At 35.6% G+C, this 16471-nt stretch overlaps 1 protein-coding gene across 3 annotated transcripts; it reads right to left on the reverse strand.

Annotated features, from left to right (window-relative positions):
- Window positions 1–241: 241 nt before the first annotated feature.
- Window positions 242–12739, reverse strand: LOC134538129 (sentrin-specific protease 6-like). Of its 3 annotated transcripts, none has more exons than XM_063379163.1 (2): window positions 12524–12739; window positions 242–4024 (listed from the first exon to the last, which is right to left on the reverse strand). In XM_063379163.1, the coding sequence occupies exon 2, from the start codon at window positions 3781–3783 to the stop codon at window positions 1294–1296; it is 2490 nt and encodes an 829-aa protein (XP_063235233.1). In that variant the 5' UTR covers window positions 3784–4024; window positions 12524–12739; the 3' UTR covers window positions 242–1293. The 3 variants fall into 3 exon arrangements, with proteins under 3 accessions (XP_063235233.1, XP_063235235.1, XP_063235234.1); XM_063379165.1 differs by having other exon boundaries at window positions 12441–12695; XM_063379164.1 differs by lacking the exon at window positions 12524–12739 and adding an exon at window positions 12283–12438.
- Between the last annotated feature and the right edge of the window lie 3732 nt (window positions 12740–16471).

Consider the following 16471-nt stretch of genomic DNA (forward strand, 5'->3'; position numbering starts at 1 on the left):
AGGGAGCAAAAACAAGGAGAAAATTGCGAGGACATGTTATCAAGGAGATGCATTCTACAGGCATGTGAGAGATTTGGTCTGGAGCAGAGAACTTGTAGATCGTAGTTAAGAGAGATGCTGGGAAGATCAGATCAATAGGAATTAAGTTTATACACCAATGTCAGTATAATAATATAAAGTAAAAGCTGACCTTCATGAAAATTATGATAACTTAGAGAATATCCAACCACATACATACAGATTCAGCAGCATCATCAGGATTTTAATTGTACTGGCTTTTATTCTGTTTTACACACACGTCCTATGATTTTACTAGGCATTCTCATCCTCACACACTTTTTTATAATCACAAGACCACACAGCCTCGCCCAAGAGACAGAAATTGAGGGCACATCATAATATTCCTAGTTACTGTACACTATTCAGTAAATAAGATAACAGTTCATGTAAAAAAAAAAAAAAACAGAAGTGTACAGTAACTTCAAGTTCACACCATTACAAGGTCTTAAACTATGTAAAGTAGGCAATCATTTTTTTTGATTTTAAGAATACACACGTACATTTTTCGATCACCTTAAATTATTACCCCACAGTCGTAAAGAAGTTTGATGAAACTAGAGTGCTAACAACATTTTCCCAATCGCAACAGCCAGGAAGAAGAAGTCAATATTTCTTAATGCAATTTTCCAGAGGTAACAATAGTAAAATAAGTTTAAAAATGTTGGTTTTTGCACACAAATCCAATTAGTTAAGTATGCTAACACAACCAAATAAATACAATAAATGGTGCTTATTATAAATGACGCAAACATTCAACACACCTCAACAGAGAAGCTTACAGTGTGTATTTACAATTAATTATACTTTACATCGATGTTGGTTCAAATATTAAGAGGTGTCACATTCAAACAAGTTCCTTGTAAAATGTACAAACTGCAAATGCATACCTACTACACATTTTCAAGAAACTACCCCAATTCTAAAAATAATAATCGTAATACAAATTCATCATAGAAGTGAAGTTCTTCAAACATCAAAAACAATAAATAATAAAATCAACAAATAGATGATTATTTACTTTAAATTTTTTTTACCTTTACTGTATTTAAACATATAGAAAGAAACTACAAAATAAAATTTTCATTTTGAAATGTCTTTAGGGGTATATGTATAAAGACAATTTTTTTTCTCTGTATAGTAACAATCAGTTTTCATAACAAAAGAAATGTTCACTTAAAATGTAGCATAAACTTCATACTGAGAACACAAATAAAACAGTATGTGAACCTTAATTTACTTCTTTTTTACTTTCTTTTGTGGTGTCTCCAATCCTTGAAAACTTTCTCTGTGTGAGAACCGATAAAAAACACTGGATGTCGCACTGGGATTACTTCTTTTCTTTTTTGTAGAAGTCCAGGATTTAGGTAAATGGTTACTCCCAAGTACTGGAGTGCTGTTACTACTGGAAGTCACACACTGGCTTGGAATGATACTACTGGGCCTTTTCACATATTTCCACTGCACCATGCCATTATTTTTATTAAACACACTTCCACTTCTATTCAGCAAATCATCAGGTATTTCATCAAAATCATCTAGCTCATCGTCGTCATCAATGTCATCTTCATCAAATTCATCGTGAAAATTACTACCACCAGGAAACTGTCTGCTGTCACCGCCCTCTTCACTGTTCTCAAATTCTCCACCATTAAATACATCATCTTGTAGATTCTCACCCTCAAATTCTTCCTCTTCGTGCGTTCCGATGCCTACACACAACTCTCCATCCTCAAAATAAGCATCCTCCTCTAAATCATCATCACAAACTTCACCGTCCTCCGGCATGTCACATTCTTCGAAGTCCGGCAAGTGAACTTCTCCCTCTTCCAGTATTTCGCCTTCTTCCACGAGCTGTTCGTTTCCACACAGATCATCTTCACAAAAGGCATCTTCACTCAAAACACTCATACCATCATCATCGCTCAGTTCATCTTCATCTAGCTTCCTTTTCAACATTTCAGATTCATATAGTTCTCCGACATCAAAATCAGAATCATTTTCAAAACCATCTTCACATTCTGATTCATGTTTTCCATCTTCGCTTCCATTAGTGTCTTCATCCAACATTTCGTTTACCGCTGGACTTTCGTAGAACAGCAATTGCGGCAGATCCAACTCATCAAAGTCCACGTTATTTTCTTTCATGAGTTTGTGCAGTATCATGCAAATATCTTGACGTTTATGATTAACAATCTCTTCTGGGAACCAGTCATCCAGAGTCTGTATCGGGATGCGGTAATCAGTGATCGGAGAACTGAAAAAACTTTCTGCATACTGCAGAAGATACAATCCACAATCAGTGAAATTGTGTTGCTGGGGAACTTTAGGGCAACTTCCAACAATTGTATCTTTGGTAAACTCTCGCTCCTTGCCCATTTTCACTTTGTACTCCACAGCAAGGTACTCTCGCAGTGTCGCTATTACACGTCTTCTGTTTTCACCCAGCAGAGAGTCGAATAAAAGTATGCAAGGTTGCTTTATTGGCTCTCTTGCCTCTTTAAGTTTTTCCTCGGCATCAGAAGGTTCACACTTTACCTCTCTTTGGTCTCCATCATCTGGTAGAATAGCAGATTCAGTTTCGTCGGCAAACAGCTCATCTATGATGTCTTCGTCTTCACTCTCCGCCTCATCCTGTACTGGCGACTGCTCATCATCGTGTATTGTGATGGTGTCCCCTTTCATGGACACGCGTGATGAAGCAGGTCTCCTGACATTTTCCACTGGCGAATTGTCTGACATTTTTACACATCCTGTAAGTCCTGGAAAGCATACAATGGCTAGGAACCAATGCAAGTCTTTATTTATTGGAATTACAATGAAATCTTTCTCAAATAAATTAACATTTTTTGTCCAACTTTTCACACGTCTGTGTCTCTTTTCAGCAGGAGACAAGCTTGGGTCACTTTCAAATGCATATGATGTCGGAGAAGTTAACCTCTTGTAGAAAAAAGTGCTGAAAATAAACGTTCGTGACTGATCATATTCACTCAGAACAGAAATCATCAGGTAATTTAAGTAAAAGTCTATAATAATGTCATTCAGAAACTGATCAATTTCTAAACAAGCATAGTCTCCCGTATTTATAGCAATCCCACCAGGTGCTGGAGGTGGAGGGTAGACAAGAATAGTTTTGAGTGTTCCAGGGGTCTTCAAACGAGCAGCCTCTCTTTCGATCTTACGAAGCTGACTATGCCTTGAACCAGACTTTTTGGTTGAAGAAACATCATCCTTGTGTTCTATCTGATTAGGTTTTAAGTGTAACTTATTGGCTTCAGGCCATTTTAATTCCTTACAAGTCACAGAAGAAAAAACGTTTTTAAACATAATTTTCGACTCATGATCAATTTCATACAGAGTAAGTGTCACTAGTTCTATTTCTTCAGTTACACTGTCTATCCTAGGATCTTCAACAGCCTGTAACAGCTGCAACACAAGCTGCACTTTATCACTAAATGATGGCTGACAGTATATGAAAATTACAGAATATGGAGGGCCAAAGTAATACAAAATTTCACTGATATCAGATATTCCAATTAGGAATGTTTCACTAGTTTCTTGCAGTACAATATTTATACCTGTGGACGTAATTACAACATGTTTGGGTTGTGATGAAAATAAGCCCATTTTGAAATTATGGCATGACAAAGAAAAAAAAGTACCAGCTTCATCAATTTTGGACTCATTGTAGTCTGGTTTCACTTCCGGATTTGTTCTTGTTACCATGGTGGTGGTTGATATGGCGTTCTCAAACCACTAAGTGTTTATAATTTAACTTTCTCACAAGAGTGATTTTACAACATAGCACTACTTCAAAATTTTCAAATGCAACACTAAAAGCATTTTGCATTAAATAGTTCAGTTGAACTATTCTTCCATCAATGAAGTAATTCTGGAGGAGCAGATAATCAGCATCTATTGTATCATGTCAGAGTAACCATCCATTACTGCTTTGAATTCAACTGACCTGAAATTAAAAAAAAATTATTACAAAGGAAGAATATATTTTACACACAAGTTTCATAACCTACTCTAAGAGTAACAAAATTAAAAATAATGGAAAATATTTTATTGATTAATTTTTATGGTGCAATGTTGAGAGCAACAGCCTAAAACCTCAAAATTGTGTGTTGATAACAGGGAGAAAATATTTCTCGAAAATTACATTGATATCTGAAACAATGTTTGATTGAGGTATGAGAAAATATGAATTAATCAAATGTTTACACAGTACAAAGGGTCTGAATAGTTAGATCACTTGCCTAACACCTGCCGTATTTCTGGATAAAGAAACTGTGAATAATTACACGCCGAAAGAGTAGGCTATAGAAGATCAAAACATGACTTCAAACTAAAAAATTGCATCCGCACAATTACAATGTTCATAAATAGGACAAATTAAAACTTTTGACTTGTGTACATTAAAATATTACCAAGGAATCTTCTCCCTTTTCAAACTTGTTTCAGTAGATCCCCTTAAACTTCGGCAGATAACAAGTTTATTTGAAGGAACACAAAAAAAAATCAAAATTTAGAAGTTTTGCACAAAAATTATTTGTATGTACAGTTATCCTTGAATTTTTTTTTGTCACTGGACAGCAGGAGATCCACGATTGGATTCTGAAGGGGGATGGGGGGGATGGAGGAGGAGGGGGGGGGAGCAGAAGTCTGGATCTAGAATAATATCTATTTACTACTTCAGAGGTCGTATTATCCAGTGCATATTTTACCCTTTTGGATCCACCCCTGCCCCTGGGCCCCTACTGTCTTTCGATGGGAGGAGGGGGAGAGGATATATATCCCCCCCCCCTTGCCACTCGATGAATTCTGTGTGCGCTCCTGCTTGACAGCTCTCCTGGTTCTGAGAGTTAAGTGACCGAAACACCCACCATGATCATCAAGAAATAAAGATGCACAGACACCAGCACTTTAAGTGTTTCTAGCTAAATCTTGCCACGTTGAGTTGAGTGGTATGCTGTCGCAAAATACAAATATTATACACTAACACAGATATATATATATATTATATATATATAATAGCTTCCCGACCCGGCTAGGCACGGTTGTATTAATGGGGAGAAAAAATGAGACCAAATCTCTTATTTACAGTTATAATAAATTAAATCAAATGAAAATTAATTAATTTTGACAAAAACTTAATACAATGCTTTGTAATGTACCGAAGAAAAAACGAATAGCACCGATGGTTTCCAGACTCTCGAGCACGCAACGTTGTCATGGAGACGAAGTACCCACTGTTTCCCGGGCTTAAACACCAATCAACATTGATAATAAGTTTATTATTAATTATGAATTATTAAGACCATTAATCAAAATAATGGTTTTCCGACTCTCAAGCACGCAACGTTGACATGGAGACGAAGTACCCACTGTTTCCCGGGCTTAAACACCAATCAACATTGATAATAAGTTTATTATTAATTATGAATTATTAAGACCATTAATCAAAATAATGGTTTTCCGACTCTCAAGCACGCAACGTTGACATGGAGACGAAGTACCCACTGTTTCCCGGGCTTAAACACCAATCAACATTGATAATAAGTTTATTATTAATTATGAATTATTAAGACCATTAATCAAAATAATGGTTTTCCGACTCTCAAGCACGCAACGTTGACATGGAGACGAAGTACCCACTGTTTCCCGGGCTTAAACACCAATCAACATTGATAATAAGTTTATTATTAATTATGAATTATTAAGACCATTAATCAAAATAATGGTTTTCCGACTCTCAAGCACGCAACGTTGACATGGAGACGAAGTACCCACTGTTTCCCGGGCTTAAACACCAATCAACATTGATAATAAGTTTATTATTAATTATGAATTATTAAGACCATTAATCAAAATAATGGTTTTCCGACTCTCAAGCACGCAACGTTGACATGGAGACGAAGTACCCACTGTTTCCCGGGCTTAAACACCAATCAACATTGATAATAAGTTTATTATTAATTATGAATTATTAAGACCATTAATCAAAATAATGGTTTTCCGACTCTCAAGCACGCAACGTTGACATGGAGACGAAGTACCCACTGTTTCCCGGGCTTAAACACCAATCAACATTGATAATAAGTTTATTATTAATTATGAATTATTAAGACCATTAATCAAAATAATGGTTTTCCGACTCTCAAGCACGCAACGTTGTCATGGAGACGAAGTACCCACTGTTTCCCGGGCTTAAACACCAATCAACATTGATAATAAGTTTATTATTAATTATGAATTATTAAGACCATTAATCAAAATAATGGTTTTCCGACTCTCAAGCACGCAACGTTGACATGGAGACGAAGTACCCACTGTTTCCCGGGCTTAAACACCAATCAACATTGATAATAAGTTTATTATTAATTATGAATTATTAAGACCATTAATCAAAATAATGGTTTTCCGACTCTCAAGCACGCAACGTTGACATGGAGACGAAGTACCCACTGTTTCCCGGGCTTAAACACCAATCAACATTGATAATAAGTTTATTATTAATTATGAATTATTAAGACCATTAATCAAAATAATGGTTTTCCGACTCTCAAGCACGCAACGTTGACATGGAGACGAAGTACCCACTGTTTCCCGGGCTTAAACACCAATCAACATTGATAATAAGTTTATTATTAATTATGAATTATTAAGACCATTAATCAAAATAATGGTTTTCCGACTCTCAAGCACGCAACGTTGACATGGAGACGAAGTACCCACTGTTTCCCGGGCTTAAACACCAATCAACATTGATAATAAGTTTATTATTAATTATGAATTATTAAGACCATTAATCAAAATAATGGTTTTCCGACTCTCAAGCACGCAACGTTGACATGGAGACGAAGTACCCACTGTTTCCCGGGCTTAAACACCAATCAACATTGATAATAAGTTTATTATTAATTATGAATTATTAAGACCATTAATCAAAATAATGGTTTTCCGACTCTCAAGCACGCAACGTTGACATGGAGACGAAGTACCCACTGTTTCCCGGGCTTAAACACCAATCAACATTGATAATAAGTTTATTATTAATTATGAATTATTAAGACCATTAATCAAAATAATGGTTTTCCGACTCTCAAGCACGCAACGTTGACATGGAGACGAAGTACCCACTGTTTCCCGGGCTTAAACACCAATCAACATTGATAATAAGTTTATTATTAATTATGAATTATTAAGACCATTAATCAAAATAATGGTTTTCCGACTCTCAAGCACGCAACGTTGACATGGAGACGAAGTACCCACTGTTTCCCGGGCTTAAACACCAATCAACATTGATAATAAGTTTATTATTAATTATGAATTATTAAGACCATTAATCAAAATAATGGTTTTCCGACTCTCAAGCACGCAACGTTGACATGGAGACGAAGTACCCACTGTTTCCCGGGCTTAAACACCAATCAACATTGATAATAAGTTTATTATTAATTATGAATTATTAAGACCATTAATCAAAATAATGGTTTTCCGACTCTCAAGCACGCAACGTTGACATGGAGACGAAGTACCCACTGTTTCCCGGGCTTAAACACCAATCAACATTGATAATAAGTTTATTATTAATTATGAATTATTAAGACCATTAATCAAAATAATGGTTTTCCGACTCTCAAGCACGCAACGTTGACATGGAGACGAAGTACCCACTGTTTCCCGGGCTTAAACACCAATCAACATTGATAATAAGTTTATTATTAATTATGAATTATTAAGACCATTAATCAAAATAATGGTTTTCCGACTCTCAAGCACGCAACGTTGACATGGAGACGAAGTACCCACTGTTTCCCGGGCTTAAACACCAATCAACATTGATAATAAGTTTATTATTAATTATGAATTATTAAGACCATTAATCAAAATAATGGTTTTCCGACTCTCAAGCACGCAACGTTGACATGGAGACGAAGTACCCACTGTTTCCCGGGCTTAAACACCAATCAACATTGATAATAAGTTTATTATTAATTATGAATTATTAAGACCATTAATCAAAATAATGGTTTTCCGACTCTCAAGCACGCAACGTTGACATGGAGACGAAGTACCCACTGTTTCCCGGGCTTAAACACCAATCAACATTGATAATAAGTTTATTATTAATTATGAATTATTAAGACCATTAATCAAAATAATGGTTTTCCGACTCTCAAGCACGCAACGTTGACATGGAGACGAAGTACCCACTGTTTCCCGGGCTTAAACACCAATCAACATTGATAATAAGTTTATTATTAATTATGAATTATTAAGACCATTAATCAAAATAATGGTTTTCCGACTCTCAAGCACGCAACGTTGACATGGAGACGAAGTACCCACTGTTTCCCGGGCTTAAACACCAATCAACATTGATAATAAGTTTATTATTAATTATGAATTATTAAGACCATTAATCAAAATAATGGTTTTCCGACTCTCAAGCACGCAACGTTGACATGGAGACGAAGTACCCACTGTTTCCCGGGCTTAAACACCAATCAACATTGATAATAAGTTTATTATTAATTATGAATTATTAAGACCATTAATCAAAATAATGGTTTTCCGACTCTCAAGCAAGCAACGTTGACATGGAGACGAAGTACCCACTGTTTCCCGGGCTTAAACACCAATCAACATTGATAATAAGTTTATTATTAATTATGAATTATTAAGACCATTAATCAAAATAATGGTTTTCCGACTCTCAAGCACGCAACGTTGTCATGGAGACGAAGTACCCACTGTTTCCCGGGCTTAAACACCAATCAACATTGATAATAAGTTTATTATTAATTATGAATTATTAAGACCATTAATCAAAATAATGGTTTTCCGACTCTCAAGCACGCAACGTTGACATGGAGACGAAGTACCCACTGTTTCCCGGGCTTAAACACCAATCAACATTGATAATCAGTTTATTATTAATTATAAATTATTAAGACCATTAATCAAAATAATGGTTTTCCGACTCTCAAGCACGCAACGTTGACATGGAGACGAAGTACCCACTGTTTCCCGGGCTTAAACACCAATCAACATTGATAATAAGTTTATTATTAATTATGAATTATTAAGACCATTAATCAAAATAATGGTTTTCCGACTCTCAAGCACGCAACGTTGACATGGAGACGAAGTACCCACTGTTTCCCGGGCTTAAACACCAATCAACATTGATAATAAGTTTATTATTAATTATGAATTATTAAGACCATTAATCAAAATAATGGTTTTCCGACTCTCAAGCACGCAACGTTGACATGGAGACGAAGTACCCACTGTTTCCCGGGCTTAAACACCAATCAACATTGATAATAAGTTTATTATTAATTATGAATTATTAAGACCATTAATCAAAATAATGGTTTTCCGACTCTCAAGCACGCAACGTTGACATGGAGACGAAGTACCCACTGTTTCCCGGGCTTAAACACCAATCAACATTGATAATCAGTTTATTATAAATTATTAAGACCATTAATCAAAATAATGGTTTTCCGACTCTCAAGCACGCAACGTTGACATGGAGACGAAGTACCCACTGTTTCCCGGGCTTAAACACCAATCAACATTGATAATCAGTTTATTATTAATTATAAATTATTAAGACCATTAATCGAAATAAAAACTATCCTATCTCTCATGTTGGAAAAAATTACACATAAATGCCAATTTTCATCAAAATCGGTTGACTTGGTGAAGAGTTCACTGGACTCAAACATCAGGACACTGGATTTATATATATTAAGAGATATATATAATATATATATATAAACTTATTTTAGCTTTTTAAATGTCAAGTGGTTTGTAAATCGCTGTAATTTTTAAATTATTTAATTAACATTAATCGAAATAAAAACTATCCTATCTCTCATGTTGGAAAAAATTACACATAAATGCCAATTTTCATCGAAATCGGTTGACTTGGTGAAGAGTTCACTGGAATCAAACATCAGGACACTGGATTTATATATATTAAGAGATATATATAATATATATAAACTTATTTTAGCTTTTTAAATGTCAAGTGGTTTGTAAATCGCTGTAATTTTTAAATTATTTAATTAACATTTATGAGTTAGTGGGATAGCGCAACTGCAACCTTCCCTATAGATTACCATTAACTATACTTCTTTAAACTGTGTCTATATATATGTGTGTGTGTGTGTGTGTGTGTGTATATGTGTGTGTGTGTATGTGAAATATATTATAAAATGGTAATACCTGTATTTAGTTAGAAAAAATTACCAATTTCAAGGAAATGTGTTATTGATATCGTAATACAGAACAGAGTTGGGAGGGGGGGGGGGGAGGGGGAGGAATTATATTCTAGTTAATGATACCGGAAAACCATAATTAAAAGAACATGACATAAGCGAAAAACAGGTAATAAAATGTTTCTCGCCCAAAACCCCCATTTTCCCAAGCTTGTCCTGAAAGAAAGTAAAGGTGGTTACCCATGACTTTATTAAGTGGTGATTCCTAAATACTCATGCTATTATAAAATAGTTTTAATCCAGTTAACCTAACGACCACTCACGCAGTATCACATCATTTGTTAAATGTAACCTGACCTATCACTTATTAAAATTGTAAACACCTGAAAAACTACCTGAAGCATCACAAAGCACTCTAAAAGAATGATGTTAATCTTGTCAAAAAGTTAAAAGAAAGAATTTTGGACTTTTATTTTCTTTCCAGAAAGTGGTTCTCCTTCAGAATTATCTGCAATCCAACTTGTGTTTCCGTTATTGCAACTATAAAGACAACTATAAACCTACTTGTTAATTTTTCATGCACATTATAACCTTTGAAATATCTTATATGGCATGACTTTTCCTCAAAGTTAAAATAAAATTACAAAAATGACATTTTCCAACACTAGAGACGTTCTTGTGTTCATCCTGAAAACAGCATTAATAAATACATAATAGTTCATCAGAAATCTCACTTTTAACTTACAATACAATAACTGTGTATGAATGGTGCCGCCATCATTTATTGTTTGCCCATACAGGTTCCTGTGTTTATTTTGGAGAACTGTAGTCAACGGATGTATTGTTTTATAATAAAAGTAGTTAATATGATGGAGTATTACAGTTGTCGGAAAATATTAATGTTTATATTTTCTGTTTGTTGGTTGTTTGTCCAAATGTCATTGAATTAAGTTTTTTTTTTTTTACATTTTATTTAATGTAGTGTTTTGAATAATGTAGTAATGTAGTAATGAATGAATCCTTTAAGTATTGTGGATGATTGGATGATTGGTTGGGTTAGTATAGCTACATTTTAAAATTGGTAATTCCTAAGCAACCATAAGAAATATTTTATAAATTTTTTAATGTAACGAACCTTTACTAATTGACTATTCACAATATTTGAATGAAACTCAACAAAAAAAACACAAACATACAATGGTAAATGATTTATGGGTTCAAATGCTTTTCACGATATGGGATTAAAATTGGTTGAAAATAAAGAAGAGGAAATTGATGATGTCATTTTAGGAAGCCATAGAGGTTGGAGTGTAGTACTTTACAGAAAATATTTTATTGGTGTCGTATAGTAGACTAGAGTCCCACCCATTCTAGTGTATTTTACGATACCGGTTTTAATACTTTATAATTCACGTCACCCGCAACTTTTACTTTTCAGAATCATAAAGTTCTCTAATAAATAGGGCATGTTGTTATAATTCACGATACCAATGTCATTTATATCATGTTCAGAAATGGTGTCTTTGATAACGAAATCTCAGTACCTATCGCAAAATAGACTAGAGCGGAGGGAGGGGATTTATAGTGTAGTTTATAATAAGGATAAAATATAATATATTCAAAAAATGCATTTTCCCGTGCTTATCCTGTAAGAACGTAGAGGTGGTAATGATTTAAAGGACGCTAACTTGGTGATATCATTAGAATTGTTATGGAATCGTAAAATGTACTAGTCCCCAGCCACCTACTGCCTTCAGTGTTGAATTCTAGATGTATATGGTCCTTAAATTAGGAATAGCATCTAGAATTCAATACCAAAGGCAAGTGGGTGGCTGTTATGGAAGGACACAAGTATGTTTTGATGATTGGTAACGAGTTGTTAAATGTAAACGTAGACACATTTTGTTTAAGCTTTACAATATTACTCTTGAGTTCTAAAACCAAACATTATTAGAAACACAAGATTTAGACAACGCCTTACCGTTTCTGATACTGAACTTTTAGGCCAAGCACCCATATTAAATCATTTTACATGACTTTTAAAAGTGTTAACACTATATCACAATACTTAAATACTATGCCTAATCAATTAAACATAAAAACAATAAGAACATTCTACAAACGTAAATAACAACATACCAACAGAAAATTCCTTTCATTCAACACAACTTTTAACATCGCCCAAAACTAAATTAACACTGTTAAAAAGTCATATTACTAACCAGGGACATTACAGAATGTAGTCCAAGTATTTCATCAACGCAAAAAAATATATATACATATATTATTTAGCTCAGTTCATTCCATCTATATACCTACTACTTTAACAAAAACTTTATATCGCTTCGCTGTTGTTATCATCGCCATCATAAAGCCACCTTTAAAACGAAATAAATAATAAAAATAATTTACGTAGTCTTGAAATAATAGACATTTCTTTTGTACCCATTTTTTTTTGTCTTTCTTTCTTACTTTTGAAATGTAAAAGTACTCTGTAATATTTAGTTTTTGTGGTTGTACAGTTTGTTTGTATATATAAATATATTTGTAATTTTTGACTTGTTCTATATCCCGGAGTCCTTGCCTCCATATGGGATCTACAGAACAAAAATTGAATAAATAAATAAATAAATCATTTTTTTAATGGCAGAAATTTCATAAATATTACTAAGGACTGAAAATTCACAAACAAAACATTTTTAAATAAAACAAGATTTTGTGCCTCTGGCCTACCCAACATTTCTGCTTTGGCCAAAATACAATTTTTTTTAAGGTCTCATCTCAATTTCAAACTTTATCTTTAATTTGTCAAAACAAAAATAATCAAGGGAAGTGGAAACTGATACTGAGGTACCTAAAAGGTAGAAAAAAATTGAGGAGTTAAGGCCTTTTCACAATACCGCGATGCGACGCGATCTGGCGACGCGATGTAGCGAAGGCAGCGACGTAAATATATGTCGCCAGCTAGTGCACTTCATAATAGCGCGACGCGATCGCCATGCAGCTGGCGAAAAAAAAACAACCAGCCTGCACTCTGCTGGGGATATTTTGCAACATGGTTGTAAACAAAAGTTTTTGGCGATAATATTCAGATTGTTGTTATTATATTTGTACACTGACTGATTGGTAGAAGCATTTAATTATGGATAGGAATCGTGAAGCCCATAATATATTTCTAACCAAGCATTATTTTTCTCCGTCTGATTACAATATTTGTTACTAGAAACATCGTACAAACACGGCTTTTTCTGAACATCAATCAGACGCTCTTCAAAACTAATTTCAATTGAACAAAATCCATGTGTTTTTTACTAACATTACTTAGTTGCATCAATACATCGTTTCTTAACCCTTGTTTTCAGTTCTTCTTCTTCTTCTTTACCACAATCTTGTTTCTGATTGGCTGTTATTTCTGACGTCATTAGCGACATCGCCGAAGCGACGAAACAGCCTCGTCGCCAAGTGAGCTGTCGCGCATCGCGGGCGATGTAGTTGTGATTGGCTGGTTTGGTATGACGTCATGTCACATCGCGTCGCGTCGCGGTATTGTGAAAAGGGCTTTAGAATGAATGGATGAGAGGCAGCATGGCTTCAGGAAGGATTTCTCTTGTGAGACGCAGATGGCTGGGCTGCTGCAGACTTGGTAGAGGCTGTGGATGAAGGTTAAACAGGTAGACGCTAGTGATGTGTCGTTAGTAATTATTCGTTCAAAACGAACGAATCTTTGAGAGAACGAAATCGTGTGATTCGTCCGCGATGTAAAGAATCGGTGTTTTGAGAGTCAATTCCTTGGAAGCTGAACACGAGTCAAAAGAACGAAACGGTGACAGAACAAGACGAGAACCAACCACGCGACCAGTCTGACTCGTTCCTTGGATTCGTTCATAAAATGAATAATGAAGTCGGGAGTAAGAGTAATCAGGTAAACGACATAATAAAAATAAATTAGGGTAACGTGAAAAGTTTCTACGCCTGACAATGTTAACGGTAAAGTAGTAGTTTAAAATTTACTTATCACAGACACAAAAACAATCTTTGGAAATAAAAACTAACAAACCATGCGAACTGAGTTAATTACTTCACATTGCTTGTACTGTGGCTTTTAAGAGCTTTTCAGAGTGTGGTACTAAAACTAGATTGTTTAGTTGTTACTCATATCTTTATTTAATTATAAATATCATTTAAAGAAAAATAGCATGTGAATAAAAGTTTATTTAACAGCAGCTTTTATTGTAGAAAAAAAATTATACTATTAAAATTTTCATCATCGGTCGAACTTCTGAATATTGGTGTAGTTTTGCAAACACTCGCAAATATGTCATTATCTAATGTAAATATGTCTAAAATGTTGGAGAATTAAAGGTACAAATTTTGATTTTCAGCCGAGTCGGAAATTTTTCACTTCAAAAATTTTCTCACGCAGGTTCAGGACCGGGAGGTTGTGATTTCCTTACACAGAAAACAATGGGTGGTGAATTGTACAGGAAATTTCCTGAGTGACGTCACTGCTCCAGTAATAACAGTGTGCGCCGAGAAGGTCCGAGCGCGACCTAAAGACAGCCAAGCAGTCTCGCATCAACACAGGTCACAAGAACATAGATATGTTTCAGGAAGCCTACGAATCGTGGGCCAGCACAGACTATCTGGAATCAGATGACAGTTGCAAACATGCAACTGGGTACTAGTGTGGGTGTTTCCTTTGAGTACCACACCTATGGCAGGACAAAGTACAGTGAGCGATCATGTTCTGGCAGCTTACCTGATGGCTTTGGGTGTGCACTGCATGATGTTTTTTTGGTGCAATGGCATGCAGTATGATTTTTTTCCCTGATGCCCGAGAATACATGTGGATATACTGTTTCACAAGTGATCTGTGTCAAGCATACCTATTGCGATACGAAGCTATGCCCTACTATCAACAACAGCTGATAAGTGCGATGCAGCACTTGTTATCGCTGATCCACCCATGACTGTATTTATGACCGGACATGGTTGGGTTTTGTGTATTCTTTCTACATCCTGACTTGGGAAAAAAAGGTTGATTCTGTTCACTCACAAGTACTTCTGTGGTAACTTCAATATCACAATCATTGACTGTGAGGTGGGGACTGCCACAACAGGTGGCAACCTCACGCACAGCTGCTCACAAAATTGTTGCTATATCATTATTTAATTTGTTTATGCAAGATTTCCATCTGCTGGGTGAAGTTTATGATCAGTCAGTTCTCAAGGATGGTTCTTGGTCATGTGGCGAGAGACAGCAATTACGAAATGAAGAAAAGTTGTTTTAATGCAGAAAAGATACTTTACGTATTTCTTCAGCAGAACTCAGCCCGCTGTGTTTCGGTGCCGGAGCACGGCCCTGCATACTTATAGAACATGAGTGATATGGTTAGGAATCGGTACTCGAAATTAGCAGTTTTAAGATGTTGCTGAGTGGAGGTCCGCGAGAGACAGTTGACGCCACTCCCGCTGCCTGTCTAAGTTTTTTAATAATTATTAATTTGGAAAGTAATCTCAGGGATTTTAACGGGGGTTCGGCCTCGTGGCTGCAGGCAGGAGCGCGTCGCGGTTCGAAATCTACCCGGGCTGTTCAGGCCACCCAGGACACCTTATAAATAAATGGTAAACTGATTGACACGACACTGCACTTTATTCAGAACCGTTACACTAACTGGTCCAAGTACTGGCCGCGTCTGTTGTCTGACCGATGCGGCACGCGAGTCTCTATGCGTAGACGGTGCGCGCGACCAGGATAGGTTACAAGGTGGTATGTACGGACTTATACAGTGGCCGATTATCAACGTGAAAGATGCGGCGGATAGTTGCGGAGCTACTGTGCTGCAACAGCTTATGCAGGCATTTATGTTAACATGGAAAACTGCACATACAAACAAATGTTCCAAAGTTATTTGCAATCTAACCTATGGCAGAATATTAAAGTCCCGAAAAGTATGTAGACCCGGTAAGATGGAAACATACATGTTACAGTTAATTATTAATCAGTTATTACACAGTTAGATTGCACGTTACAAGTTATACATTTACATACGATGAAAGTTAAGAGACGTAAATTAACGAGTAAGAACTCGACTCACGTTGCTAAGAGTCTTCGACGATAACGATTACTTGGCTTTGAAGCCGAAAACTGCGTAACTCAATTACGCTGT

This window comes from Bacillus rossius, chromosome 13, assembly GCF_032445375.1.
Source record: "Bacillus rossius redtenbacheri isolate Brsri chromosome 13, Brsri_v3, whole genome shotgun sequence".
In the NCBI taxonomy this organism is placed as follows: Eukaryota; Metazoa; Arthropoda; class Insecta; order Phasmatodea; family Bacillidae; genus Bacillus; species Bacillus rossius.

Excerpts from the sequence above, each read along its gene's own strand:
- LOC134538129 (XM_063379163.1), bottom strand. The coding sequence starts at position 3,783 with ATGGTAACAAGAACAAATCCGGAAGTGAAACCAGACTACAATGAGTCC.